General features: G+C 46.2%; 1 protein-coding gene across 7 annotated transcripts; it reads left to right on the top strand.

The window, feature by feature from the left end:
* Positions 1–20: 20 nt before the first annotated feature.
* NEU3 (neuraminidase 3) lies at positions 21–27710 on the top strand. 7 transcript variants are annotated; one of them, XM_064576924.1, is made up of 4 exons: positions 21–887; positions 2701–2837; positions 7976–8187; positions 14194–19350. In XM_064576924.1, the coding sequence occupies exons 3-4, from the start codon at positions 7981–7983 to the stop codon at positions 15271–15273; spliced, it is 1287 nt and encodes a 428-aa protein (XP_064432994.1). In that variant the 5' UTR covers positions 21–887; positions 2701–2837; positions 7976–7980; the 3' UTR covers positions 15274–19350. The 7 variants fall into 7 exon arrangements, 6 of the variants coding, with proteins under 6 accessions (XP_064432994.1, XP_045750399.1, XP_064432993.1 ...); XR_006793872.3 differs by lacking the exons at positions 21–887; positions 2701–2837 and adding exons at positions 3251–3426; positions 27410–27708 and having other exon boundaries at positions 14194–15779; XM_064576923.1 differs by lacking the exons at positions 21–887; positions 2701–2837 and adding exons at positions 3251–3426; positions 27410–27710 and having other exon boundaries at positions 14194–15244.
* Positions 27711–27896: the final 186 nt, after the last annotated feature.

The following is a 27896-nucleotide window of genomic DNA, read 5'->3' as shown; positions in this document are numbered from 1 at the left end:
CCCAAACTATTGCAGACTCCTTAAACTTGACTGACTGGTTTGACATCCCCTGCTAGATGGCTGTCACCATAATTTAGTCATTAACCTATCAGAAGTCTATCAGAAACATCAGGGGCACTTTCAGCTCCCATATCTCTCCTGCAAAACACGTCACAACCTGTAGGTGTCTCCCTAACCCCCATTCTAGTAGCTATTGCTCTCTTTTCCTATGGGGTGGACAAATGCCACCTGGCTGGTAGTGTGTACCTGTGGGACAGTTTGGGCCAATTGCCATCAGGCTGTCTTTCCAAAAATAAGGACTGTTTTCAATTATTCTAAGTTAATGGGAACTCTGAAGCCTATCAGGTGCCTAGGAGGCCTCATTAGTGACAGTCAACTGCTGTTCCCTGAATGATGTAGGTCCTACTTGGGAGGCCCCAACAGTTTAAACAGGTATCACATATGCCCTCAGGACTGTACCTTATATGTGGAAGCCAGACATTAACTTGCCCCCCTCCCTGAAAACATGGTGCCTTGCACCGTAGGGAGGATCATAAGCAACCTTTAAGTGTTTAAGGAAGCACCATCATTAGATCATGTATCCCTCAGATGACTGTGGAGATTGCTCCAAAATGAGGCTACCTTTGGTTACATGGAGGAGCTTTCTGGAGGGGTGGCTTATTCATGCACATTCTGCAAGAAGTTATCTGCAAGAAGTTTTGATTTTGAAACTAATCTGTCTCGTGTTACTGTATTTCTTGACCACATACAGTCTGACAATGGTGAATCTTCTATTAGAGATTCATCTTATTTGAGATGTCCTCTTATTTGAAATGTTGATATGAAATTCATCCCTGACTTTAGCTGAAGCCATCAGTGATACCACCTCAGCCCTGGAAGGCATTCAGGTGAGTCTCAACTCACTGGCCAGTGTGGTTATGGGTGATAGAATGGCCCTCGACTTCTCTGTGGGCCAAGGTAGGTCTCCAATCACGAGTACATCCTGCTGTACCTGGATTAATCCCTCAGGCTGGGTATAGAGCCAATATAGAAATTAGAGAATGCCACCTGGCTTTCTAAGGCAGACCTTGATGTATGGTTGGGTTTTTTTGGATGCCATTTTTCTAGCTAGTTGAGTCCTGGCCCTCGGTTGATTCCTGACCAGTTCTGCAGGTTGGTCTCATCCTGTTGCTTGGAGTTCTGTTGATAGTATGCTAATTAAATGTTGTATGAAACCATTAGAATGGATTTGGTCCCTTTTCTGTCAGATTAATCAGTGGCCAATAGAAAATTCATCAGAAGTCATCTGTACAAGTTGCTGTGAAGGCTGGAAGAGGAGTAATTTTTAAAGCAGGAAAGCCTGGGAGGTTCTCATATAGGAAGTGAAACCTGTTTGATCTAGCCATGAGTGAGGATTAGTACCAAGTGTGTCCATTTTACAGATGAGGAACCTAAGGCACAGAAGGTTGCCAAGGTCACCGAGTTCGGGAGTGGGAAGTCAGAATTTAAATCTCTTTCCCTCCAGATATAGCGATTGCTACTCACTGTTTTGGGCATAAGACTGAGACCACCAGTCAAAGAAGAATTGAGAAAAATTTGGCATTAGCTTTAGATATTTTTCTCTTTTTTTTAAGATTTTATTTATTTATTTGAGAGAGAGAGAGAGCATGGGGGAGGAGGGTCAGAGGGAGAAGCAGACTCCCTGCTGAGCAGGGAGCTCCATGTGGGACTGGATCCTGGGACTCCAGGATCACCTTAAGATATTTTTCTAAAACTGACTAGGTGATTGATCTACAGAGTTGGTGATTGTGAGTTTGGAGAAGTCTGGGTGAAGAACCCTAGGATTTTGTATGAGCCAATCTTTGAAAACTAAGATATTTTTTAAAAATTTTAAATAAAACTGAAATATTTAATAAGATTTAAAGAAGAATAAAATGAACCACCTTAAGATAAATTACCAATACAAGTGAAGTCCCTTGGGTATCCTTAATCATGTCCTACTCTCTGCACTCCCTGAAGTAACTACTACCCTGAATTTAGTATTTATTATTCCTATGCATTTTCTTCCTGTCTGTCCATTAATATATGTTACTGTTTTATATGTTTTAAAACTATATATGGTATTTGTAGTAGTAGTCCCAAGACTACCCCTAGGTTCATAGACCTGCTAGAAGGACTCACAGGACTCAGCATTATAGTTGCACTCACAGCTAAGATCTATTACAGCAATGTAGTAAGGACACATTGGCTCAGAAGAAAAAAACACAGCGGAGTCTGAAAGAATCCATGTGTAGTATTTCTTATGCTTCTCCCTCTCATTGAGGGGTTGCATTAAGCACAATTTCCCCCCAGCAAGGAAAATGCAGCATGTGTACCATGTTTCTGCCTAAGGAATCCATTAGAGACTCAGCACTCACAGTTTTATTGAGGGCTGGTATGTGGGCACCCTCTGCCTAGCATGTACCAAAATTCCAGACTCCCAGAAGAAAAGCAGGTGTTCAGAATAAACCATATTGTGTTCAGTCTGTGCACAGTCTACATTTATTAATTGAACTCTAGTGTAGAAAAAGCTGTCCTCTCTCCTCCATTTATTTATTCAATTATATCAGTATGAACTCATGGGTGTTTATTCAGTGGCTTGTAATACTATTATTTTCGCACTCGATATATAATCATGCAGACCCATTTAAAATTATACATATAATTTTTATTTTTTTTAAGGACGGGTGTCCATTGCTCTGGATCTCCCGTCCTTTTTGCGGAGTCCTCTCTTGCCGGCCGGAACCTTTTTTTGGCTCTCAGGCTGTCCGGGGAAATTTTAGGCGGTGATACCTATCAACTGACAGGCGACCCAATAGGTGAGAGCGTGGGACTAGGGGACTGAGGGGAGGGAGAGAGGGGGAGGAAGTGAAAGGGTGCGGGGCGGAGCCAGGGAGCTGCGCGGCCGCGGGGAACCGCGGTAGGCCCAGGGCCTGAACCAAACTAAGGGCTGCCCTGGAGCGGGTGGTGGTCCGAGAGGAAGAGGCAGGTCCCGTGCCGCTTCTGGGACGCTGCTAGAGGCGAAAGACCGAAAGCACGGCCGCGGCTCGGCAACGAGGGGGCGGGGCCTCGTTGCGTCCGTCCCACGGGGCGGGGCTGAGTCTGGGGAGCGGCCAACCGCTAGTCCAACAGCCGGCTGGCTGCGGCCTCCGCGCGTCCGCGCCCCCGCTTCCCGGCCTGCTAGTCTGGGAGTCCGGGGACTGGCGGTCTCCCCGTCTCCCCGTGGGTTTTGTCGCCCTGTAGTTTTCGTGGCTTGCTTCCGAGTCCTCTGCAGTCTCTCTCTCCCCCGCTCCTGCCTCCGTCTCCCCAGCCTGGCTCATTCTCCCGCGCTTCGGTGTCCGAGACCTGAGGGCTGCCCGGCGCCGAGCTCTGCCCCGAGAGAGATGGAGGAGCCGGGGTCCCGCGCAGGTGAGCGGGGCTGCGACACTGCAGAGGTCCCCCCAAAGTGGGGCACCGTGAGTGTGGGGACAGGTTCGGCGGCACCGTCTGGACTTAGGAAATCCAGTCTGGGGGAGAATATTGAGTCAGAGCCACGATCTCAGGCGTGGATCTCAGACGTGGCCGGAGATATTCTTGGCTGGTCTATTTTTGTTTTCCTTCGAGTGAAGCCAAACCTAAACCTTAGAGTTACCATTTTAGAGATGAAAGGGAACTGAGCCTGGGGCAACCCTTCTTTCTAGAGAGGGGTGTGGGGGTCGTAGAGAGTCCCCAGCTGGAACTTAGAGGACCTGGATCTTGGTCCAGGTTTGCTACTGACCTGTTGAGAGGCCTTATATAAGCTACTCCCCTCTGCAGTCCTGAGTTTTCCCATGTGTACAGTGAGAGGGGTTTGGAGTACTGGATCTCCAAAGGCCTGACAAAGGATGGGTGCTGTTTAAACATTAGTTGTAACGAGTAAATAAGTGAGTTAGGGAGGCCTCCTTCTGGGGTTCACTGGAAGCTGCCTGGTGCACTGAATTAACTGGAATCTTTGGAATTACGTTGTTCATTACAGTGCTGAGAAATAGGTGGCATTATCCCCTTTACAAGCGAGGCAGACTCCAAAGCGAGGCAGAGAGAAGGCAGACTCCAAAATCCAGGCCACACTATACTCTCTCCCAGTAAGAGAGCAGGGGGACTTGATTGAAAGGTGATCATATGGAGCAGCAATTAATAACTTGAGTTCTTGGCTAAAATGAACAACTCCAAAGCAGAATTCTTTGATTCTTCAGAAGATACTGATTCTTCTCTATCCTTAGTTCCCAGTATATGGTTTGTGTGAAATAGTTTGGGTTTCAGTGCCAGAGTCATCATCTATGTTATGTAACCACTGTCATCAACGTGATCAGCATAATCATAATTAATAAAATTAATAAATAATAAAAAGTAATGATAGTGACTCCAATTGTTATAGTGAGAGCAAAGCCTAAGTGAAATTTGAAGACATCAAAATTTATAATACTTATATAGTCTTTAAAGTTTATAAGGCACTTTTGAGTGGTTCTTAATATTGGTCATCTTAGGTAGGTATTATCCACATTTTACAAGCAAGGAGTCCAAGACCTATAGAGATTAAGTGACTAGCCCAAGGTCACACAGAAGTGTAGCTGGGCCTCGAATGAAGTCCCGTTTGACAAGCTGTGCTTCTACTTTGGTGCTCTCCCTGCTTCCTCTCCCTTTCCTTTTTCCTAGTCCCACCTCCCCACTCCATGCCTATCCTGTGCTCTATTCTTATCACCCAGAGAATTCCTGTTTTCATGTTAACTAATAATCAATCATATGTTGACTGATGATTAATAGTGTTGGTAGTAACTCATAATTAAAGTGCGGGTTCATAAGAATTTAAAATATGATCTTTCCCAGAGGCATAGAGGGATTTAAATGCTTTTAAGAAGAGAGTTGTTCACTGTTATCATCATCATCACCCACAGATTTCAAGGAATAAAAACTACATTGACCCTTGAACAACACAGGTTTGAATTACACGGTTTCACTTATATAAGCATTTCTTTCAGTAAATGTAGTACAATACTATAAATGCATTTTCTCTGACTTGTGATTTTCTTAACATTTTTTCTCTAACATTATGATAGAAATACAGTATATCATACATATAACATGCAAAATATGTGTTAATTGACTTTATATTATTGGTAAGGTTTCCAGTCAACAGTAGGCTATCCATAGTTAGGTTTTTGGGCACTCAAAAGTTATACATGAATTTATGACTGCCGGCGGGGTGGGGGTTAGTGCCCCTAATCCCTGTGTTGTTGAAGGGTCAACTGTAGAATGTGTAGTGATTGAAAGTCTAAAAATAACTGCCATATATTGAGCTCATACTATGTAATGGGCTCTATAACAGCCACTTTAACTTTTTAACTTCAATTCTCTCAGCAACTCTACTGAATTTTATACATGAAGATCCTGAAGCATTAGGAAAGTTAAATAACCTGCCCAAGGTCATGTAGTCCCTAGTGTGGTCCAAATCCTGTGTTCTTAACCATTAGACCAGCTTGGCTCCAGGACAGATGTTTACTTAGAAAAAGCCACATCCTCCCTGGCAGGAGAGCCTGAATTGAGGAGAGAGAGGTGTGCTCTAGTACTGCGTGAAGAAGACATTTCACACTTGTTTTTCAATTCTGCTACTGAGTGCCCAGAATTGGAGTGAGGAGAGGCTTTTCTTCTGGACTCTGGAGACCACTCCCCCAGTCCCCTCATGATAATGAACCATGGTTCTTCTTTCTTTTAAGTCAGAAACAAGTGACCAAATGAATCATTCATATGCTCTTGGATAAGTTTGTCGCGATTGAAACTGGGCAGCTCTAGCCAAAAGCAGTGCAACTTTTTCTTTCAGTTTATTACCCACAGGCTACCTGGGAGTGCATACTTGATCATGCCATTCCTCTGCCAAAAACTCTTGAGTGGCCCCCTCTCTGTGTGATAAACACCTTAATAAGGTATCAAAGCCTCCCAGGACCTGGACTCTGCTGATCCCTCAGTCCCACCTTTGCATTCTACTATAGTCCTACCACACAACCAGTAGTCCCCACAGTTCACTCTGTTTTCTGTCCTTGGTAGGCTTTTCACATCCACTCCCTCTGCCCTTTTCACCTCCCAGCTGGCTGACCATCCTTTAGGATCCAGCTCACCCACTCATTCAGTCATTCAGCAGGTTTTCATCAAGTGCCTATCAATCACCAGGCATGGTTCTGGGTATAAAGATGTAGCGGTGAATAGAACAGACCTATCTCTGCCCTTCATGGAGCTTCTGTTCTGTAATATGTATTAAACAAGTATGATCTGGATGATAAGTGGCATGGAGAAGAGAGCAGAGGGGATAGGGAGGAGCAGGGGAGTTGTCAGTGAAGGCCTTCTCAATTAGATGACATTTGAACAGAGCTGAAGGAGTTGAGGGAGTGAGCTCTTGGTTATCTGAAAGGAGAATGTACCAGAAAGGCACGGAGTGTAGGATATGAGACAGGAGCTCACTTGGCTGCCCTGATCTGGACAGATGCTCTTTTTCTGTTTTCCTCCACACTCTGATGGTTACCTCTAATGTGGCACTTACTGCATGGTATTGTAATTGTCCATGTATGTGTGTTTCCCTCACTTGGATGCGGGTTTCTTGAAGGCAGGGACTTCTGATTCCTTTCTGTCACCTCAGCACCTACGTTATGGCCTGACTTGGGAGTGGGCACCCAGAAATATTTATTAAATAAATGAATAAGGCTTTCTGAGCCTCGTTTTTATAGCCTGACAATTTTTACAAGTGATTTATAAAAGAAGGGTTGGATGACAGATGGTGAGAGGGAAAAAAAAAAGAATTCTAAGCCTGGTTCTGTCTGGCTTAATTCCCTTTTTGGGACTCTGAGAAGTAGAATACCTGATTTTCTTTGAGAAGCATACCTGGAGACTTATATTTTCAGCATTTATAGCAGGCTAGCTAACCCGTACCATGGTGGATAAAATATAACAAAGTCCTTTATAGCTGAAATTGCAAGGAAGTAAGAGAAATTTCCAGGGGCCTAGAAACCAAGAGTAAACTGAAAACCAGAGTAGTTAGCCCCTTAACCTGACCTCAGCTGCCTGGGTGTTTGCTCATCTCACTTACGTAGAAGTTTGGGCTTTGATAGACCTGGTGTTGCCGTGAATGCAACTGTGGGCCCACATGGGTTAGACTCTCATTGGAACTGAGATCCCTGCATGAAGCTAAGTCCCTTGAAAGTCCACACCCTTTGATGGGGTGAACTAGGCAAAAAGAATTCTCACTACTGACCTGGAGAGATGACAAAGAAGATTGCCTCATATCATAGGCTCTAGTAGAGGGAAGAAGTTTCCCCAGAGAATTCTTAACCACAGGCATTTCCTCATATGGATTTGGATTTATATTTACATTACACGAATGGCCTAAGAACTCCAAAGATAATGACATTAGAAACCATCCAGGCTGACGATACCCCTGGATGCTTGCAGAAGCACATGCAGAATCTCTCTGGAGAGACATCCTTTTTTTTTTTTTAAGATATTATTTATTTATTTATTTATTTATTTGACAGAGAGAGACACAGCGAGAGAGGGAACACAAGCAGGGGGAGTGGAAGAGGGAGAAGCAGGCTTCCTGTGGAACAGGGAGCCCGATGTGGGGCTCGATCCCAGCACCCTGGGATCATGACCTGAGCCAAAGGCAGACGCTTAACAACTGAGCCACCCAGGCGCCCCTGGAGAGACACACTTGACACAGGCTCAGGCTATGTAGGATTTCCATAGAGTCTAGAGGATAGATTTGTTCAGTGAGCATGCGTATTGCTTGCTTTGTGCTTTTGAGACCATGATATTACTTTTGTATAAAAAAATTAACATTTGAGTAAATCTTTGCCTCCCTGTGTGTGATCTCCAGAAATGGGATGATAGAGCAGAGCTTGTACGCAGGGCAGCATTCGGATATGGACACACATTTAGCTGCCTCCTGTCCTTGCAGAGGTCATGGAAGAAGTGACATCGTGCTCCTTCAACAGCCCTCTGTTCCAGCAGGAAGACAAGAGAGGGGTCACCTACCGGATCCCAGCCCTGCTGTACATCCCCCCCACCCACACCTTCCTGGCCTTTGCAGAGAAGCGCTCCACGAGCAGGGATGAGGATGCTCTCCACCTGGTGCTGAGGCGAGGGTTGAGGACTGGGCACTCGGTACAGGTGACTCCTCCTCCCAGATCTGGCTCCGAGCCTCACTCTCTCTCCACATTGCTTAGACTACTTCAGGGTCTGTGCCGTTTCCTGTCCGTGCTGGAAAAGCCCTGTGCGGAAGGAAGGAAAAAAAAAGAAACCAATCAAGGCAATGGCTCTCACTTACTGAGTACTGACTGTGTGCCAGGCACACATTGGACCCCCAACAGCTACTCTGTGACACAGGAACGGTTGTCAGTCACATTTTACAGATGAGGAAACTGAGGCTCAGAGATGTTGCCCCTTGTTCAAGGTCACACAGCTATAAGGAAGCACAGAAGCAGGCTTTAAACTCCATCTCTGATTCCAGAAGCCTCTGGTTCATTCAGATTCAACTAACACGCCGTGTGCTTTTCATTCACATTCTCTTTTGTTCTTATAAGTCAGCCAGGGAGGTAAGCACTGTTGGTTCAGTTTTCTGGTGAGGAATCCTGGTCCTCCAGGAGGTAGGTAGCTTGTTCAAGACCACAACTAGCAGATGGTGGGGGTGAGGATAACCACAATCCTCCTTCCTGCGTGTTTTATGTGAGGTGCATAGTAGCCCAGTTGTACAGGAGGAAAGAGGATGAGTGATTTGCCTCAGGCACACGCCTCCCAAGCAGCAGAGCTGGGGTTGGAGGCCTCACCTCTAAGTGGCACATCTTCACTGCGTTTTTAGAGGACAGTGTTTGCTGCCTCTGGGACTGTGAGGATAGGGTTATTTCAGATCCCATTTGTCTTTTCTCCTGCAGAGCCGGCTCAAGTGAGGATCAAATGGTTGAGATCATTTGATCAAATGAGGATCAAATTGAGAGTCTTTTGTAAACAAACAAACAAACATAGATGTCTTTATAATAGGCACTCTAATCCCCCTAACCTGCCCTGGTTTTCTACCCACAGAAATATCACCACTTCTTACCAGACCATGCCTGTCCCATAACCTCAGTGCCCAGCCGTCACAAGCAATCACAGATGCGTCCATTTTGACTCATTCTCCCTTCTCTGTATTTTATCACTTTCATTCTCTGACTTACCTGATTGTAGAATCTCGAAGATAGAAGAATCATCAGCCTAACTTCTTTCCCAGTGCAGAGATCTTCTGTATTCCCTTGGTAGCTACTAAGAGCTTAGGGGTTAAGAACATGGCTTTGGAGTCAGGCTTTGGGGACCATTTATTGGCAGTGTGACCTTGGATTTGACTCTTGTCTGTTTCATCATCTGTAAAATGTAATTAATAATAGCAGTTACATAGTAGGAACTCAACATTAGTCATCTCCCCATAAAGGGTCTGCTTACACAACTCCTCGAGTGAGGAACTTGATCCTGTGGCAACTGTTAACTTTTGTTTTTGGAATGAGACAACCTATACTTTAGAATCACCAATTGGTCTTCTGGGACATTTAATCTATATATAATATAAAGTCACTTTTCCAGAGAATGCTCTTGATGTACCTAAAAGCAGTGTTCATGCCCTCTGAGCCTTCTGATTTCGGGGCTCACCAGCTTCAGTTCTTTTAGTGGCTCGTGAGGCCACAGTCTTGATTTGCTTTCTGGTCCCTTGAAAGCTATGATTACTGCCTTTGGGATTTGATCTGGAATGTCCGCGTCCTTTTTCAAAGAGTGGTACTCTGAATTTCGGGCTCCAAGGATAGACTGACCAGCTCAGCAATGAGGTGGCTATACCATTTTGTATCTCTTTAACTCAGTCTAATGTAAAGTAGCATCTGCGTTTTGTGGCAGCTGCGTAATGCAGGGTGACTAATATTAAGTAGACTGTCAGCCAAAACCTCTGAATCCTTTTCACATTTACTGCTTTTATAAAAAATTTTAAATTATAGTAAAATATACCTAACATAAAATTTTCCATCTTAACCATTTTCCGTGTACACTGCAGTATTGTTAACTAGAGGCACATTGTTGCGCACCAGATCTCTAGAACTTTTCCATCATGCAGGGCCGCTACTTTATACTCTTCGAACAACTCCTCGGTTCCCCCTCCCCCAGCCCCTAGCCACCACCTTTCTTCTTTGTTTTTATGAATTTCTAGATACTTTATTTATTTATTTTATTTTAAGGTTTTGTTTGTTTGTTTGTTTGTTTGTTTTTTGACACAGAGAGACACAGCGAGAGAGGGAACACGAGCAGGGGGAGAGGGAGAAGCGAAGCAGGCTTCCCGCGGAGTAGGCAGCCCGATGCAGGACTCAAACCCAGGACCCTGGGATCATGACCTGAGCCGAAGGCAGACGCTTAACCGACTGAGCCACCCAGGCACCCCGAGTTTCTAGATACTTTAAATACCCCATATAAGTGGAATCATCCAGTATTTGCCTTTTAGTGATTGGCTTATTTCACTTGCATAATGCCCTCAAAGTTCGTTTGTGTGGTAGCGTAGGACAGGATTTCCTTTTTTAAGGCTGAATAATATTCCATTGTGTGTGTATATACCACATTTTGTTTATCCATCCGTTGGTAGACACTTGTGTTCTCCTACTGCTGCTATGAATATGGGTATGCAAATATCTCCTCAGGACCTTGCTTTTAATTCTTTTGGGTATATATCTAGAGGTGGAATTATTGGGTCATATGGTAATTCTATTTTTAATTTTTTGAGGACCCTCCATACTGTTTTCCACAATGACTTTAATATCTTATATTCCCACCAAGAGTGTACAGGGTGCCAATTTCTCCATACCCTTGCCAACACTTATTATTTATTTTTGATAGTAATCATCCTAGTGGATGTGCAGTGATATCTTGTTGTGGTTTTGATTTCCATTTCCCTAATTATTAGTGATAGTGAGTGATATTTTCATTATGCTTGTTGGCCATTATGTTTGCTGTTCCTTATTTTTTTTTTTTTTAAGATTTTATTTATTTGAGAGACAGCAAGCATGGTGGGGGCAGGGCAGAGGGAGAGGGAGAAGCAGACTCTCCATTGAGCAGGGAGCCCAACACGGGGCTCGATCCCAGGACCCCGGGGATCATGACCCGAGCCCAAGGCAGACACTTAACTGGTTGAACCACCCAGGCGCCCCTGTTTGCTGTTCTTTAATCATGCTTCTCATCCAGATTTTCAAACCCAAGACTTGATCTATCTCTGTCAAGCCTCAGCTTGTTTATGTCCCATTGCTCCAGCTGGTTGAGATCATTTAGATTCTAATGCTTTCATGTTTCAGTTACTGTTTCTTTCAGCTTTGTGTTAACTTTATCTTAGACATATCTGGCCCAGATCATTTTCTCCTCTTAGCCAGTAAGAATGGTTGCACTTCTGACTTCACACTGACTAGACTGGACAATAACTAAGTTGAATTTGGCACATATGTTTGAAGTGTTTACAGTGCACCAGGCACTCTGGTACAGAATGGGCTGCCCCAGAGGTATTGAGTTCCCTGTCCCTTGACCAGTCAAGGAGAGACTGAATGGCCTTGATTCAAAAGGCTTAGAGGGAAATCTTCTATAGGATGGGAGTTAGTTCTAGGTCCTTATGACTCTGAGATTCTCTGATGTGAGCTTTGCTTAATAATATGTTTTGCCCATTTATTCAGGAATTAAATGTTTTGTTTCGCATAGTTAATACATTCATGTGGCATACATGGTATAAAATGCTATAAAAAGGTATATATCCCATTCTTAGTGCCCTACTTCCTATAGGTTGTCACCATTGTTTCTTATGTATCCTTCTAGTGCTTCTTCTTACAGAAACAAAGAAATACAAGTATATATTCTTAATACTCCCCTTTAAAACTTTTTAACATGAAGTGATAAAACACATATATAGAAAGCATAAAACATAACATAAATGTCCAATGCACAAAACATGAATGTCACCCCTGTGAATTGACAAATCCAACACTTGTGGACTCATCACTTAGCTCAAGAAATAGAATATTACCAGCACCTCAGAAACTTCTCTTATCCCCCCTGTCTTAAAGGTAATTGCTATCCTGATTTATAGCTCTAGAGTTTAGTTTTGCTTGTTTTTTTTTTTTTTAAGTAGACTCTACACCCAACGGGGACTTGAACTCATGACCCCAAGATCAACATGCTCTACCGACTGAGCCAGCCAGGTGCCCCTAGTTTTGCCTGTTTTTCATCTTTATTCTTAATGTTTGTCTTTTTCTGTTAAGTGGAGGTTTATCCAAACAATTGTGTACAGGCTGCTGTGAATATTCTTGTATGTGTTTTCACTACTGTGTGCAGGCATTTTTGTTGGGTTTCTATCTAGAAAGGGCATTACTGGGTCATAGGTTAGGTTTACGTTGCACTGCAGCAGATAATGCCATCCAGTTTTCTAGAGTGGTGGCCGTGAGAGCAAGTCTACGTCAGTTTCACCCTTACTCTATGCATTTAGCTCTTTAAAGTTCCATCTTAAAGCATTGTTTTAATGTTTTATCTGTCATCTCTAGTCTCAGTGGAAAGCTTGGTTCAAATTACCTAGTTTGCTGTTACTGGATTTTTCTTCTTATTTCTTATGCAAAAAGTAGATACTACATACATTGCCTGTACTTTGCTTTGTTCATTTAACAATATATTATGGAGATCTTTCTATCTCAATGTGTAGAGGCCTTCCTTTTTTCTTTTTCATCTCTTGCATTGTATGTTCATTTAACCAGTCCCCTACTGATGAATATTTGGGTTCACGATGTTTTGTTGTTCCAAGCAATACCACAGTGAGTAATCTTGTACATACTTAATTTGATGAGCAGAGATATTTTAGGATAAATTCCCAGAACTGGGCATGCTGGGAAAGGATAAATGTGTCTGGAATTTTGATACACCGTACATTAATGTTGAACCATTTTGCACTTCGGTCCATATAAGAGAGTGCCTGTTTCTTCAGATTTTTGTCAACAGAATAGTGTCAAAGTTTATGATGTTGCCAGTTGGTTAGATGAAAAGTACCACCTCAATTTTAATTTTAATTTGCTTTTCTCTTTTTATATGTGAGGTTGAACATGTTTTAATTGTTTTTCCCTCTTTCTTTGAGTCGCCTGATCTTGCTTTTTGCCCATTTCATTTCGGTTTCTGGAAATTTTCTTACCAATTTCTAATACAGTTTTTTAGAATATATTAAGGAGATTAGGTCTTTCTTTGTGATATGTCTGATTAGGCATTATCTCATTTTAGCCTTACACCAACTCCTGTGTGAGCAAGTTATTACTGCTTAGGACCGTGAGCATGTTATTACATTTTCCATTTAACTGATGAAGAAATTGAGGTAAATTAAGTTTAAGTAACTTGTCCAAGGTCACACAGGAAGTGATGAGGGCTGCTTTGAACTAGGTAACTCTGACTCCATGCTTGAGTTTTTAATGACAGTGTTATGAATTGCCTCCCCAGGATAGTAGAGGAAGGGGAAAAAAATCTTTGTTTTAAATTTCCCTTTATTTGCCTAAATTCCATATTTGTCCGCCTTGCTTTGCTTTTCTTCATTTTCTTTTTGTTTTTCCCCCCTCTTCCTTCCCTTTTTCTTTCTTTAAAAAAATACTTATTTTGCTTTTATCATGTGCTAGGGACTGGAGATACAAAGTTAGAATAATTTGATTTCTATCCTCAAAAGACTCATAATCTAGGAAAGGAGCCAGTCACATAAAAAATTATGATTACTATATAATAAGTGCTGTAACTCTTCTGTATGTATAAAGAGGAAGCCACCAATTGCTTTTGGGAGGGGATGGTGGGGGAGGAAGTTTCATAGAAAGCTTTACAAAGGAGGTGACTTTTGAGTTTGGAGGGTGAATTGGGCATCTAGACAAAGTGAGGAAGAGTGTTCTAGACAGAGAGGACAGCATGTACAGTATCTAGCATTGCCTCTTCCCAGCTTTATAAATCATCCTGTAATATTTGAGAATTAGTGAATATTAGTGAATACTTCATGATTCCATAGATTTTAATACCATTTATTTCTTATTGATGAAAAATACTAATGCTTTCAATGAGCCTCATGTCTTCCTATTAGTCTCTCACTCCTGCTCTCTCTCCCTTCCCCTTGTCTAGTGGGGACCCCTGAAGCCGTTGCTGGAAGCCACATTACCTGGGCATCGGACCATGAACCCCTGTCCTGTGTGGGAGCAGAAGAGTGGCTGCGTATACCTATTCTTCATCTGTGTGCGGGGCCATGTCACCGAGCGTCAACAGGTCATGTCAGGCAGGAATGCGGCCCGCCTCTGCTTCATCTGCAGTCAGGACGCTGGCTGCTCATGGAGCGAGGTGAGGGACCTGACTGAAGAGGTTATTGGTGCAGAGGTGAAGCGTTGGGCCACATTTGCTGTGGGCCCGGGTCATGGCATCCAGCTGCAGTCGGGGAGGCTGGTCATCCCTGCATATGCCTACTACATCCCCTACTGGTTCTTTTGCTTCCGGCTACCATGTAAAGCCAAGCCTCATTCCCTGATGATCTACAGTGATGACCTAGGGGCCACATGGCACCATGGCAGGCTCATTAAGCCCATGGCAACAGTGGAGTGCGAAGTGGCAGAGGTGACCGGGAGGGCTGGCGACGCTGTGCTGTATTGCAGCGCCCGGACACCAAATAGGTGCCGGGCCGAGGCTTTCAGCATTAACCATGGTGAATGCTTTCAGAGGCCAGCCCTGAGCCTTCAGCTCTGTGAGCCCCCGCATGGCTGCCAAGGCAGCGTGGTGAGTTTCCGGCCCGGGGAGATCCTTCAAGTGTACCAGGACCCTAATGGCAAAGATGCTCCTACCGTTCAGCAGAGCCCTCTGCTGGACAGCGCACTGAGGCTAGAGCAGGAAGCTGGAATGCTGTCTGAATCTTGGCTCTTGTACTCACACCCAACCAGTAAGAAGCGGAGGGTCAACTTAGGCATCTACCTCAACCAGACCCCCTTGGGTGCTGCCTGCTGGTCCCAACCCTGGATCTTGCACTGTGGGCCCTGTGGCTACTCCGATTTGGCTGCTTTGGAAAAGGAGGGCTTGTTTGGGTGTTTGTTTGAGTGTGGGACCAAGCGAGAGTGTGAGCAGATTGCCTTCCGCCTGTTTACAGACCGAGAGATCCTGAGCCACATGAATGAGGACTGCAGCAGCCCTGGTAAGAGCTCTGAGCCAACTGAAAACTAAAAATTGGCTTAGGCCCCAATTTTCCTTAGAAAGGAAACTACAGAAGGCAACCACAGGATGATGAAGGCCAGGTTAATAGAGGTTATTGAAGTCTACAGAGAATCCAAAAACTTTAAATATTCTGCTCTCCACTTCTTTTCACTTCTCCAAAGAGCAAAAGGAAAATTGTGCTGTAGTTACTGCAGTGGGAAGAACTGTGTGTTGGGAAACCATGATGTGGTCCTGGCTTGCTCTGGGACCTTGGACGTGTCCCCTGAACTCTCCGGGCCTCAGGTCGTCTCCATCTGTAAAATGAGAGGATTGGCTCTGTGATTTTTCTTCTTCCCATTCCTAGGAAAGGCAGAGTGCCTGCATGCTCCGTGATCGGCAAGTCCTGGCTGCATGGGTCTCTGATAGGACTCTGATCTCTAAGTGGAAGTCAGAGGACTCATCTTTTCCGGTGACTCACCACTCATCCAGGTGTGAGGCCACAAGCAGGTGTCCTGGCACAAAGGAAGATCTGGATGGTTTGTTCTGGATTTAATAACAAATACACCCTCACCCTTCTAATCATGCTCAGAACTCTGCAGGCTCTCTGTCCTAGAGGAATTGGGCAGAACAGTAGAATCATGAGGTCACCTACCTTCTCCAGCTTTGCAGCTCTGCTCAATCTTCCCTTCCTCCTCCAGAACCCTTATTTCCTAGGGAGAAAATAAGAAACTCAAAGCCAGTGGCCCCTGGTAATGGTACTTATTGTTTCTGAGGGCATTACTCCTATGAAAGATGACCCTGAAGTTCAGGTACTAGGATGGTTCCTGATGAGAAAAGGACGTGGATTAGGACGTTAAAGCATTGGCTAGCACTTTCCATGGTCTCTGTCCTCAAAGAGCTCACAGTTTATGGGGCTAGAAGTGGGAGAAAATTCAAGATAATCAATGCAGCGGGTTTGTAGATGTTGGGCTTTAAGTTGGGGTTATGGTAGCTCCTGATGTCATTGTCTTAGTTGCATCATCATTGTGCTTGGAGTCAGCTGTCCCAGGGCTTGGCCACGCCACTGGGTTTTCCTCAGGTCTGTTTTTCTCAGAATATTGTTCTGGCCTAGCCACTCCTTTACTTATTAGAAAGGTCTCTGGACCCCAGACCTCTGAATCAGGCCTATTTTTTTGTACCTACTACAATCACTATTTGTGAAGTAGGGGTGCCCCTTTGTTTGATAGGTTTGGGGCTGAAATTTGCCAGTGCTGGGTATCTCAGATGATACTAGATTGGTTGCTCATATTTTAGAATCTTTCCCCTGTAGCCTGTTAATGTAACAGAAATTTGATCATGAAAGACTTGGGTTTTCTCCCTATTTTAGGAGAAGAAATACCTTTGACTTGTATCAGATAACTAAATTTGGTGCTGAGTAATGGCCCGGAGAGTGAGTCTTAGTTGCAGAATATAGCCCAGGAGGCTGGAGGCTGCAGTTGCACCTGTCATATGGGGGAGAGCCCTCCAGGATGAAAGTAGGAGATTAACTTCACATACTTCTGCATATGGCTTAAGTCCATGGCTTAGAGTGACTTTTTAAAATTCCCTTAGCCTCTTCCATTTGTCAAAGTTATCCACCCAGTACACAGTTATGCTCACTCATTCGCTCATTTATACATTTATCTAAATATTCTTGAGAGCCTGTGCATAATGTAAGGTGCTTTCTATTGCCATTCCCTGGTTGGAAAGCATCTGTGGCTCCATTTTCCTGCTAGAGGGGGTTTACATTTAGTCTGGCATGTAGGGCCTTCAGTTGTTGGGGGAGATAGTGCATACTCATCTCTGCTGCTTTGTATGAAGCCCACTGTCAGAGAAGACCCCTGTCAAGTGGGCAGTGGAGGGGGCGGCAGAGTTGGTGGTACAGGGGGGAACCGGGGAAGGGCAGCCCTCTCCTGAGTACTAGAAGCTTCTTGTTCTGCAAAGCTTTCCTGAGCACCATACCCCCAAAGAGATAGGAACAGCGGGGATGGCTTCCTTCTCCAACAAGGTCTAAAGGATGAAGAGAATGAAAATAGCAAGACTTCCTTGGGGCCGTCCAAGAAGGGAGTCGGGGAGGGCCCTCAGTTACATGCCAGTGCGAACCACAGATGTCCAGGACCAGCCCTCAAAAGATGTCTTATCCTTCTCCGAACTGCCGTTCCCTTTCTCCTTCCCCTTTGCTTTATGTTTGCTTCTCCTTAGTGATTAGCAGTGAAACTCTTGATAGGCAGAGGGCCTGTGTGTATCGTTCAGGACTGGCAAGCAAAGAGGGTTTGGGGACAGAGGTAATCCCGAATGAGGATTAGGGAGAGGAACAGAGTGGGCAATGGCAGCTATGGAGAAAAAGAACAGCAGGGTAGGAGTCCCGGCACCTTTAGGAAGAGAAACACGGCCCAGGTAAGAGACCTAGGCTGGAGAGGTAGTGTAGGTGGTGGCCGCTGTGAAGAAGAAATGACAACAGGCTGGAGCTGTTTCCCGACACGTGTGGGAAGGGCCAGCAATTTAGGTTACAGATACGTTCCTACCCAGCCCTGTCACCTGAAGCTGGCTTAACTTGTTCATGTTCCGGGTGACCAACAGAGACACCTGTAGGCACTCCTGACCTGTTTGTGCCAGTTCTTCAAGGTCTTCAGGGCCCTGGGACTGATCCCATGACACTGGTATCCTAACTGAGCCCATTCCAGGCCCTCTGAGGTTGGTAGAATGAAAAAGATGGGGCAGGTGATGGCAGTTGCGAAGAAAAGAAAAGCAGACTGGAGACCTCTAATCTAGAGGCATGAAGAGAGGCCTACAGAGGCTCTGGTCCCTTTGCCCCCACATGCAAGCCCCCCCCCCCCCCCCGCCCATCTTTGGACCCTTAGAATGGATCCATCCAGCACACACGGTGCACCACTGGGAGAGCAAGAAAGCATAGGTAGGGGCCTCCTGCTGCTGGTAGGTATCCACATCCACCTCCCATCCCTTCAACCTGCTGAGCCTGCTCAGGCTCCCAACCTCCTGATGCCCTCACCCCTAGACCCCTACTGTTTACTTCAGGCCCTGGTTATTTGGGTGCTTTACTTGGATCTGTTTCTCCCGGTCACCAGTCTCCCCTCCTATCCTTGGGATATCATGCAACTGTAGCCACAGATAAGAGACATGGCACCCTGTCTGTTGGGTAGCCCAAGGGACCCACAGAGATAACCTAAGGCTGCCCCGCCTCCTCTCCAGGGCAGTAGGCTTCAATGCTTCTGCTTCAGCCGGCTTAGGCTGCTCAGTCTTCTTCGGTAGGCTGTGCATTTTCCCCACTGCATTAGTCTGTGGGTCGTGTCATCCCTTTCTGTGCTCCCACAGTGCCCAGTTAGGGCCTCCCTTTAGCCATTACCACAGGGTGTGGTGTGTTACTGTTGTCTGTCTTGTGCCTTCGTGGCCTCTGCTAGGCTGTGAATTGCGGGCCAAGTTTGTATGAATCCTCTCTCCATCCTTTTTACCTTGAATTACAACAATTTCTTTATAAATATAGGCTTTTTCTGTTGTGTTCTGAATTCCCTGAAGGTAAGGACTGTGCCTGATTCCTCTCCCTGTCCTCTGCCCCCAGTACAGACTGGACAGCAGTAAGGTTCTGCCCAATGAATCAAGGAGTCAGATCCTTGGCCTTCTGGAGCTAAGTGAGAAGGCCAGAGCGAGCCCCCCCCCAAAAAGGGAGGGGCATGTTGCCTCCCTCTGTGAATTGGATAGCGTTCTAAACCCACTGAATATCCATCCGAAATGAGTCTTCTCTCTGCTGGCCTGCTTCCAGGACAGTCACAGGACTTCCTGGTAAAGAGCTTTTCTCTGGCTTCAGCTGAGTCCTGCCTGGGTGTCTCAGGATCACAGCCCAAGCCCAAAGCCAAGCCTCGGTTTGGGTTTTCATTTCAGTGGTATCGCCCCTCTGTCCCTGATTGGCGTTTCTGTAACTGCCCCTCCTCCAGGACTCCAGGGGCGACACCGTGGTTCAGTGTGTTCTGAGCATGTCTTGGTTCTGTGATACCAAGTTCCAGAAGTGCCCTCTGTACTGTAGAAACTACCTTGGAAACAAGGGAGATGAATAAAGAGCTTAATTTTGGTGACTGCTGTTTGTGTGTTTTGTTGTTGTTGTCAAACTGTGAGGTGATTTTTTTTTTTTAAGATTTTATTTATTTGAGAGAGAGAGAATGAGAGAGAGCACATGAGAGGGGGAGGGTCAGAGGGAGAAGCAGACTCCCTGCCGAGCAGGGAGCCCGATGTGGGACTCGATCCAGGGACTCCAGGATCATGACCTGAGCCGAAGGCAGTCACTTAACCAACTGAGCCACCCAGGCGCCCCAAACTGTGAGGTGATTATCATCCTAATACTTATATCTAGTTTGTACCCAGCTTCTTTCGAGAAATGGATTTGAGGCCTTTTCTTGCTTTCCATAAGAACTTTTACTTTCGGAATGCTTTATTAATAATAATCCTTTGTACTTGAGCACACTGTCATTGGAATACAGTTGCCTATTGAGGGAAGCCGGGCAGAGATTACCATGACTGATAAGACTGGGTATTACTGGTTTGATTGCATATTACACAGGAGCTATTAAGTGATTAAGTGGGGGAGCTGGGATACACAGAATCACCCCGTCTGGTACCAGCCCCGGGGCTTGTCACTGCACATCTTACTTCTTTTTGCAAAACACCCTGAGATTGTTCCCAAATTGTAGCTGGCAGGGCCACAAATGCTTACCTCAGTGACGTGGGGTGATAGCTTTAACTCACTCCGCTTTCTTAAAACAAATTGTTGAAAAGTTTTAAATGGGCATCTCTTTCATCATAACACTAAGAGTTGTATAAGGATGAAAGAATCAATGTACAGAACTGCTAATTTATCTCCTAAAAACAGTTTTATAATAATTATTGATATGATCATTTAAAAAATCCAATGATCTATTTTATTTTTGTGTGTTTAGTTGGATTGCCTGGAGACCTTTGGGCTTGAGAGGAATATGCACTACTCCATAAACTTCAGTGCTCAATTTCTTTTTTAAAGATTTTATTTATGGGCGCCTGGGTGGCTCAGTCGTTAAGCGTCTGCCTTCGGCTCAGGTCATGATCCCGGGGTCCTGGGATCGAGTCCCACATCGGGCTCCCTGCTCGGCGGGAAGCCTGCTTCTCCCTCTCCCACTCCCCCTGCTTGTGTTCCTGCTCTCGCTGTCTCTCTCTCTGTCAAATAAATAAATAAAATCTTAAAAAAAAAAAAGATTTTATTTATTTGAGAGACAGAGTGCAAGAGAGCACAAGCAGGGGAAGTGGCAGAGGGAGAGGGAGAAACAGATTCCCTGCTGAGCAGGGAGCCCAACACGTGAGGCTCCATCCCAGGACCCTGAGATCATGACCTGAGCCGAAGGCAGATGCTCAATCGACTGAGCCACCCAGGAGCCCCTGGTGCCCAATTTCTTAAATTCCTATTCAATAAAACATTGAAAACCTCTTAAATATTTAAACAATAACAAATTTGATTAAACTGCCTTCAACAGAAATACCAGTTACAAATTTAGTATAGCTGATCCTTTTGAAATTTCAAATACCATAAATAATAGATAAAACATAAGTCCAATGACTCTAAAAGATATCCTTATACCAAAATGGAGTACAGAAGAGCTAATGCCATAGATTTAACTTTGTTAGTTATTGTTATTACACCTTTTGGGGGGTTCTAACTTTTAAACCTCTCCAGAGTTTGAGTGGCTTCATCAGGCTTCCCCCCACCACCACACATTCCTAGCTCTTTAGTAATAGCAGGTCCAAAGGGAAAAGAGTACCATTTCAGACAAGTACCATTTCCACTGGGAACATTAACATGGGAGGTTGGAGGCCTGGAACCACAGACAGCTGTCTTCTCCGTGGGTGGAGAATACCTGAATGCAGGAGAAGCCTGAAGGTATGGAGCCAGGCAGAAACAGTCCTAATGATCTCTACTAGGCTTCTCCCTGTTATGGGACCTTATAACCACACCCCCCCCCAATGTTTTTTTGACTTTTATTTATCTCTTAAGCTAGTTTGAGTTGGGTGTATACTGCTTGCCAGCAAAAGAATATGAATACCCATCCTCACAGGAAATTTGATTACTTGGTACCCCAACCTGTGAGGCACTACCTGAAGCAGAACCCCATTAACTTTCAATGCAGTCTACTAAAGTTAACAGCATTACCTAAAAGGTACATTACCAGGAGAGTCCTTGGGATAGAATGGAGGGAGGACTGAACTAAGAGGGGTCGAGAGTCCAGGGTCTTTGTCCTAGAGCTTGCCACTGACCTGAAGGGGAACTTTGTGCCAGCCGTTGGCCCTCTCTGGGAACCCATTTATTCAGCTATAGCAGGGGGATAATCCTTGCCCTGCCATCACCAGGAGTTATGTGGGTCTGAGGAGCTAGTGAATCCTCAAGAGGGTTTAGGAACTGATGCAATGTCATGCAAATAGAGGACAAATTACCATTCACTCCTTGATCTCCATCGTCCATCAGCATTGGCGACATTTGACAGTCAAATGCTGAAAATGAAGGTGATGGATGGAGGGAAGGAGGAGAAGGCAGGGCCCACTGAGGAAGGCACTTCAAGGCTGGACAGCGATCTTGCCTCACCTCTGTCCTGTCCTTAAGCAAACTGCAGGCTTCATGGTTTTGCCCAACCATTCTGATTTTGCCCCAGACCTTTCACTCCCTTCCTATGAGGAATGACCCAGCCTGGGTATAAAAGAGGGAAATCTCAGCCCCAAGTAGGAAGGGACTTGGTCTGAGTCATCTGTGTTTTCAGTGCCCACCATAAGGCCAGGCATAGCACATACAGGAAAGAAGGATGCAAGAGGAATAGCATTTGTAAGTTGCCTACCGTGGGTTGAGTTATACATACATCATCTCATTCAACAATCCATTTTATAGATGGAAAAGTTGAGGCCCAACAAAGGTACAAGATATGATCCAATGTCACACACCTGTAAGTGATGAAGTCTGATCTGATTCCAAACCTATATTTTTGTCATATGGCAAATAAGAGGCAGAACTGTGAGGGATGCTTACCCTGCAGGTTGACGTGAGGCAGAGACAGGGCCTCTTAATTCCTTGGAATTAAGGTAAGAGGCCACCGGTAAGAGGCTAGTGATGATGACCCCTGTAGTAATAACAGGTCTCACAGTTGTACTAAAGTGGCCTCTCAGACCAAAGGTCTTCCCCTTTTATTTCACTCAAGAGAAATGCATTAGGGGCGCCTGGGTGGCTCAGTCATTAAGCGTCTGCATTCGGCTCAGGTCATGATCCCAGGGTTCTGGGATCGAGCCCCACATCGGGCTCCCTGCTCAGCAGGAAGCCTGCTTCTCTCTCTCCCTCTGCCCCTCCCCCCCGCCCATGCACTCTCTCTCTCTCAAAAAAAAATTTTTTTTTTAATTAAAAAAAATCTTTTAAAAAAAGAGAAATGCATTAATTTCTTTCCTTGGAAGCCCAGATCTAGCTGGAGATTATTTTCCAGTAGCTCCAAACTTTGGAAGAGCTGCCTCCCACAACCCAGAGTCATCCTAAACATAGATTGTATTGTCATCAACCAGGAATAGAATCAGGGTGAGAGCATGGATTCTCTTGAGGGGTAAACATAGAACTTGGATGGCAGGTGAAGCTGACTTAGTGCTGAGTGAGGTCAGGGCCAGCAGGCGCTGGGCAGGCCTCGGATTGAGCCACAGGTTGGAGATAGCAACCCTTCTCTGCCTTTCCCCACTGTGGGCGGGTCCCTGGAGCTGTACCCAGTGGCCAGGTCTGAGGCTATAATGCACTGGAGATGGTCCTCCCTATATCGTCTCTAATCCTCACAACAACCAGGGGAACAAGGCATTATTGTCCCCAGCCTACAGACAAGGAAACTGAGCCTCAGAAAAGTTAAATGATTGGGCAAGTATCTTAACTATAATTTCATCTGTAAAAACTAGGATAATAAAAGTATCTCATAGGGTTGTTGTGAGGGTTAAGTGTAAATACTCTATGTGTATTTAAACTTAGATAAAAATTAAAAAGTGCCTGGCACATAGTAGATCGTCAAAGAATGGGATCTGCTGCTGATTATGATTCTTCCTATAGTAATCATATTAGCCCATCAAGTGGGCAGAGTGTGGTCACAGTACTTTTCAGCTTACGTGTGCATATGAATCACCTGGAGAAGTTAAAAAAGATAGGTTCCTGCCCCCAACCCCACCCCCAAGAATCTACTCCGGTAGATCTGGGTGGGGCTTGAAAATTTGCATTTCTAACAGGCCCCCAAGTCATGCCTGATGCTACAGGTCCATGGACTACTCTTTGAATAGCGCTAATATTTCAATACTCCCCCTCTCCATCCATTGCCCCACCTGCCTCTTACTCACACCCTTGCCAGCTCCAGGTGCAGAAAGAACATAGCCTGCTATTACTAATGTCCATGTGGAGCCCATTTTATTTCCCAAATAGGTGTCTAACCTCGGTCTCTAGGCTGCCAGTGAGCTGCATCTTGCCTGGGTCAGAAATTTAGCTTTCCCATGGCGTGGTAATTGCATGGGATTCCTACTGATTTCTTGCCAAATCTCATGGAGCTTAAAGGTTGACACCACAGCTTGGGCACAGACCTGGGCCTGTGGGCACAGGACGACTTCCATCTGTAAAGCAGATTTGTGAGACTCCTGTACTTAGCCAAGTACCGAGGAAGCAGTGGAAAAAGAGGCCCTGGGTTAGCTGGGCTGCTGAGGACTCAGCTCTGTGAAGAAGGGCTTTTCATACCTGCAGAGGGGAGAGTGAGGGTCAGCACAGAGCATGAGCTAAGACTGGAGAGTTGCCAAGCTAGAGATTGCTGAACTCTATTAGTATGAGGGTTGAAGGTGAATAATCTGACCCTATCTCTGGTCTAGACTGTTCTTTTCTGCTCTTGGTGACCACAAAGTGTGTGCCATAGGCAAAGGTCCTCCTTACTGTCTCCTGATAACCCTCTCCTTAGTTCCTTCCCCTCAGGGTCCCCAGGCCCAAATCTCTTTGGATCGAGATGTTGGAAATGATCAGCAATCTGTATAGTGCCCTTTTTGCTACTCTATGTTCCTGATTTGAAAGCTGAGGTTTCTGTATTGAAATTGAAAGATGGCTTTAGGCCATGGAGTTTGGGTTAAGGTCAAGTCCTATGGGCAGATAGGAGCTTTGAGGGGAAGGTACCATGTCCATTTGTTCACCACATTATTCCATCCCCTGGCATAGTAGGTACTCAATAAAAATTTGTTGACTGAGTGAATGAATGGCCATTCCACATTCAATCCTCCAAAATTGGGAACTCAAAGGTGGATATTAGGCAGGATAGGACACACTTGCCTTTCCTGACCTCACTCCTTTGGTTTGAGGACTTGATGGCATCTAAATGACCCAGAAGATGATCCCTGGTAGCCTGAGTTAAAGTGAACCCTGGATTCAGGGAGGTACTATTAAGAGGCTCCCAGGCCAGAGCTGAGGAACACCTTCTTTGTCATTCCAGTAATCCAGGTTTGTACCACGATCTATGTTGTTACTGGAAAACCTTTCCTAATGCCTGATCTGAACACTGTAGTTCGGCATCTGCTGTGTTGTCAAACATTAAGGGATGCTTGGATGAGCGCCTTGACCCGGAGCCTTGAAAGTTGAGAGCGAGGCTCCCAAGGTCAGCGTGGTGGTGGTAGCAGGAATCAGTGAGACAAGACCTAAAGGAGAAGCTGAATCAGGAGGCCAGAGTCTGGTGTGTCAGCTGCCTTCCGCCTCTCATGTGAAGAGTCCACCTTGCTGGAAAGTAACAGTTTCCTTAGGACACTCAGGAGGGTCACGGTGGGGCTGGGGTGTAGGGTTCCAGGTTTGTTTTCCAGGCCAATGAGTATCCCACTGCTTCCAAGATTGCAAATGGAGGGCACAGGCGTCCTATTAAGCCCAGAGTCAGGAGGTGGGCAGATCCTCATCAGATCTCCCTGAACCCAGTGGAGCCTGACAAGGATCCACAGCTGCAAACACACTTATGCTTGCCCAGGAGCTGAGGCTGACCCCATCAGCTAGGGGCAGTCGGGTTCCAGATTCAGGAGCTCGGGTAGGTGATGTGTTGGGCAGGGCTGCTGCTTTTGTTGCGTCATACAGAAGTGCCTGGCCGAAAGCCAGCCGACGCGGAGCTCCCCAACACGTGTACCTGTAGGGCTGCAAATGCCTGTTTTCCGACTGGTACTGGGTAGACCATGGAAAACCCCGGGTTTGGGTGTCTGAGGTGAAGCTAAGCATGACTTCCTGAGAGCTCTGGACTGGGGAGCCCATGCGTAGCTTCTTTGGGAGGTGCTGGGACCAAGGGCTGCCTCTCCTCCTTGCCGTGTCTGAGAGAGGTTGACCTGGGCCTGGGATAGGGCTGCCCTGTATCCAAACCATCCTCAAAAGAGGCCTGTGTACTTGACAGTGGGACCTCTGGTCTGTGGGTAGGAATTAGGAACAGACTGTGGAAGGACATCTCACTTAAATGACATTTAGGAGAATGTACTTCATTGAATAGAATCTTACAGAAAAGAGCAAGATGATAGGAAATTAGGGTTATGCCGGGAACCAAGAGGAAGCTTGGAACAGCAGTAAAGGCTCTTAGTCTACTTTCTTTTTTTAGCTCTCACTCCTTCCTCCTTCCTTTCTTTCTTCCCTTTTAAAAAACAAAACAAAACAAAACAAAAACAGCTGAGACCTTGGGCAGTTTCTTAAACTCGTTGAGCCTGCATTTCTTCTCTGTAAAGTGGGCACAACAACGTGAACTCCAGGTTGTTGAGAGGATTCAGAGTGTGTCTATGTGATGCAGTGGGGCAGGGATGGGCAAGCTCGTCCTCACCCTCCTTGCCTTGTTCCCATCTCGTTTGCGTCTCTGGGCAGTGCCAGGAGGCCGGAGGCAGTTTGTCAGTGAGACTAGAGCCATAAGGGCTCTCTCTCGTATCGAGGGGACCACAGGGACCCACGGAGGAGGCCTGGCTCCTGGCAACTGGAGCGGCTGGTGCTAGCGAAGGCAGTGAGCCCCACCACGTCCTGTCAGGCTACCCAGCCAGTCCTCACTGCTCCTCTGGGGCGGGAGTGAGTACCTGCTTTGTGTAAAAGAAGAAATAGAAGCATAGACTTGCCCAAGTACCAAAGGTCACATACAGCAAGTGATGGAACTGATGCTGGAACCAAGTTTCCTGGTCCGGAGGCTCTGTGGAGTCAGCACTCCACCTTTCTGCACTTCTGTAACCCCAGAAACTGTCTAGGTTTGGGCTGAGGACAGTTCCTGACACACGGAATGACAGTCCTGGGTGGAGGCTGTGAGAGAAACCTGAGGAGCAGGGATCTCTGTGAGTTTGCCTCACCACCCTCCTCTCCCCGCCGCCCAATCTCCTGGGGCTGACCCTTATTCAGAGTCCTGCTGGAACAAGATCCGGTGGGTCAAACCTTTACTGAGGGCCGGCCCAAGACAGGTACATCAGTGCGATTGGTTAGTTTAATGCTCACCATGGCCCTGTGAGGCTGGCCTCGCTAGCCCACGTTTTAGATGACAAAAGTGAGGCTCAGAGAGTGGCAGTGATTTGCCCAAGCTCACACAAAGTCAGGAGCCTGAGAGCTCTCAGACCAGGGGTTCACCTGTAGTCCCGCGGCACTGCCAACATCGTCCACCAGGTGGCAATCTCCCCCAACTTGCTGCGGGCGGCTGGCAACCTGAAATCAGATGGCAGTGCCTGTGGTCGCTGATCCCAGTCCTTTCGGCCTGGTGTTTCAAAGCCGCCCCAAAGCATCACTTAGTAACCATTGTTCCCAGCGGGAAATGGATGCCCTGAGAGGGGCTGTGGCTTCCCAGGGAAGGAGGCTCTGTGTGTGTGCCTGAACACGGCACTCGCTTCAGTCCAGTTCCATTTGCGACTGGTGCACCTGCTGCCTCGTCCTTAGCTGAGATATGCTGGGCCTCATTCCCTTGGCATCCCTCCGCCCCCTCTGTTGTCAGGCCTCGCTCCGTGGTGGCAGCTGAGCTGTCCCTTGACTCTGGCAGAGGTCCAAGGCCCAGCCTCTTCTGTAGGTGGGGTCACCCTTACCTGGTTTGAGGCTGTCTGGACAGCCTGATGGACCCATGCCCTGTTCTAACCTGTGATCTTCTTCCACGCCTGCCTACAGCCAGGAAGAATTAGGAGGGGGTCCTCTGCATCCTTCCTGGAACACCTTACCACTTCCTTTCATCACTGCTGGCTGGAACAGCCCCCCTTCTCAGAGGATTCCTGCCGCTGGATTGCTCTACTAGAAACTTCATCCCGGGCGCCTGGGTGGCTCAGTTGGTTAAGCGACTGCCTTCGGCTCAGGTCATGATCCTGGAGTCCCGGGATCGAGTCCCGCATCGGGCTCCCTGCTCGGCAGGGAGTCTGCTTCTCCCTCTGACCCTCCCCCCTCTCATGCTCTCTCTATCTCATTCTCTCTCAAATGAATAAAAAAAAAAAAAGAAAAAAGAGTATAGAAACTTCGTCCCAGTCTCTGTGCTGCTCAGGGTGGGCCTGTGGGTTCCCAGCTCAGCAAGTTTTCTGCCTGGGTAAGAGAGCGAGGTTCCGCTTCTGGCAGGCATGCCTGGTTTCTCTAAGGAGCTCTGGAATAGTTCCCATTCTCCATCACG

This window comes from Mirounga angustirostris, unplaced genomic scaffold (assembly GCF_029215605.1).
Source record: "Mirounga angustirostris isolate CCGP_5_RB_7025 unplaced genomic scaffold, mMirAng1.0.hap1 SCAF_13, whole genome shotgun sequence".
NCBI classification, from domain to species: Eukaryota; Metazoa; Chordata; class Mammalia; order Carnivora; family Phocidae; genus Mirounga; species Mirounga angustirostris.
Note: the sequence above shows the minus strand (reverse complement) of the source record. Positions and strands in the feature narration are given on the sequence as shown.

Excerpts from the sequence above, each read along its gene's own strand:
- NEU3 (XM_045894443.3), top strand. The coding sequence starts at position 3,402 with ATGGAGGAGCCGGGGTCCCGCGCAG. Across the intron at positions 3,427-7,975 it reads GGAGCCGGGGTCCCGCGCAG|AGGTCATGGAAGAAGTGACA; the intron begins GTGAGCGGGGCT and ends CTGTCCTTGCAG. Across the intron at positions 8,188-14,193 it reads GGACTGGGCACTCGGTACAG|TGGGGACCCCTGAAGCCGTT; the intron begins GTGACTCCTCCT and ends CCCCTTGTCTAG.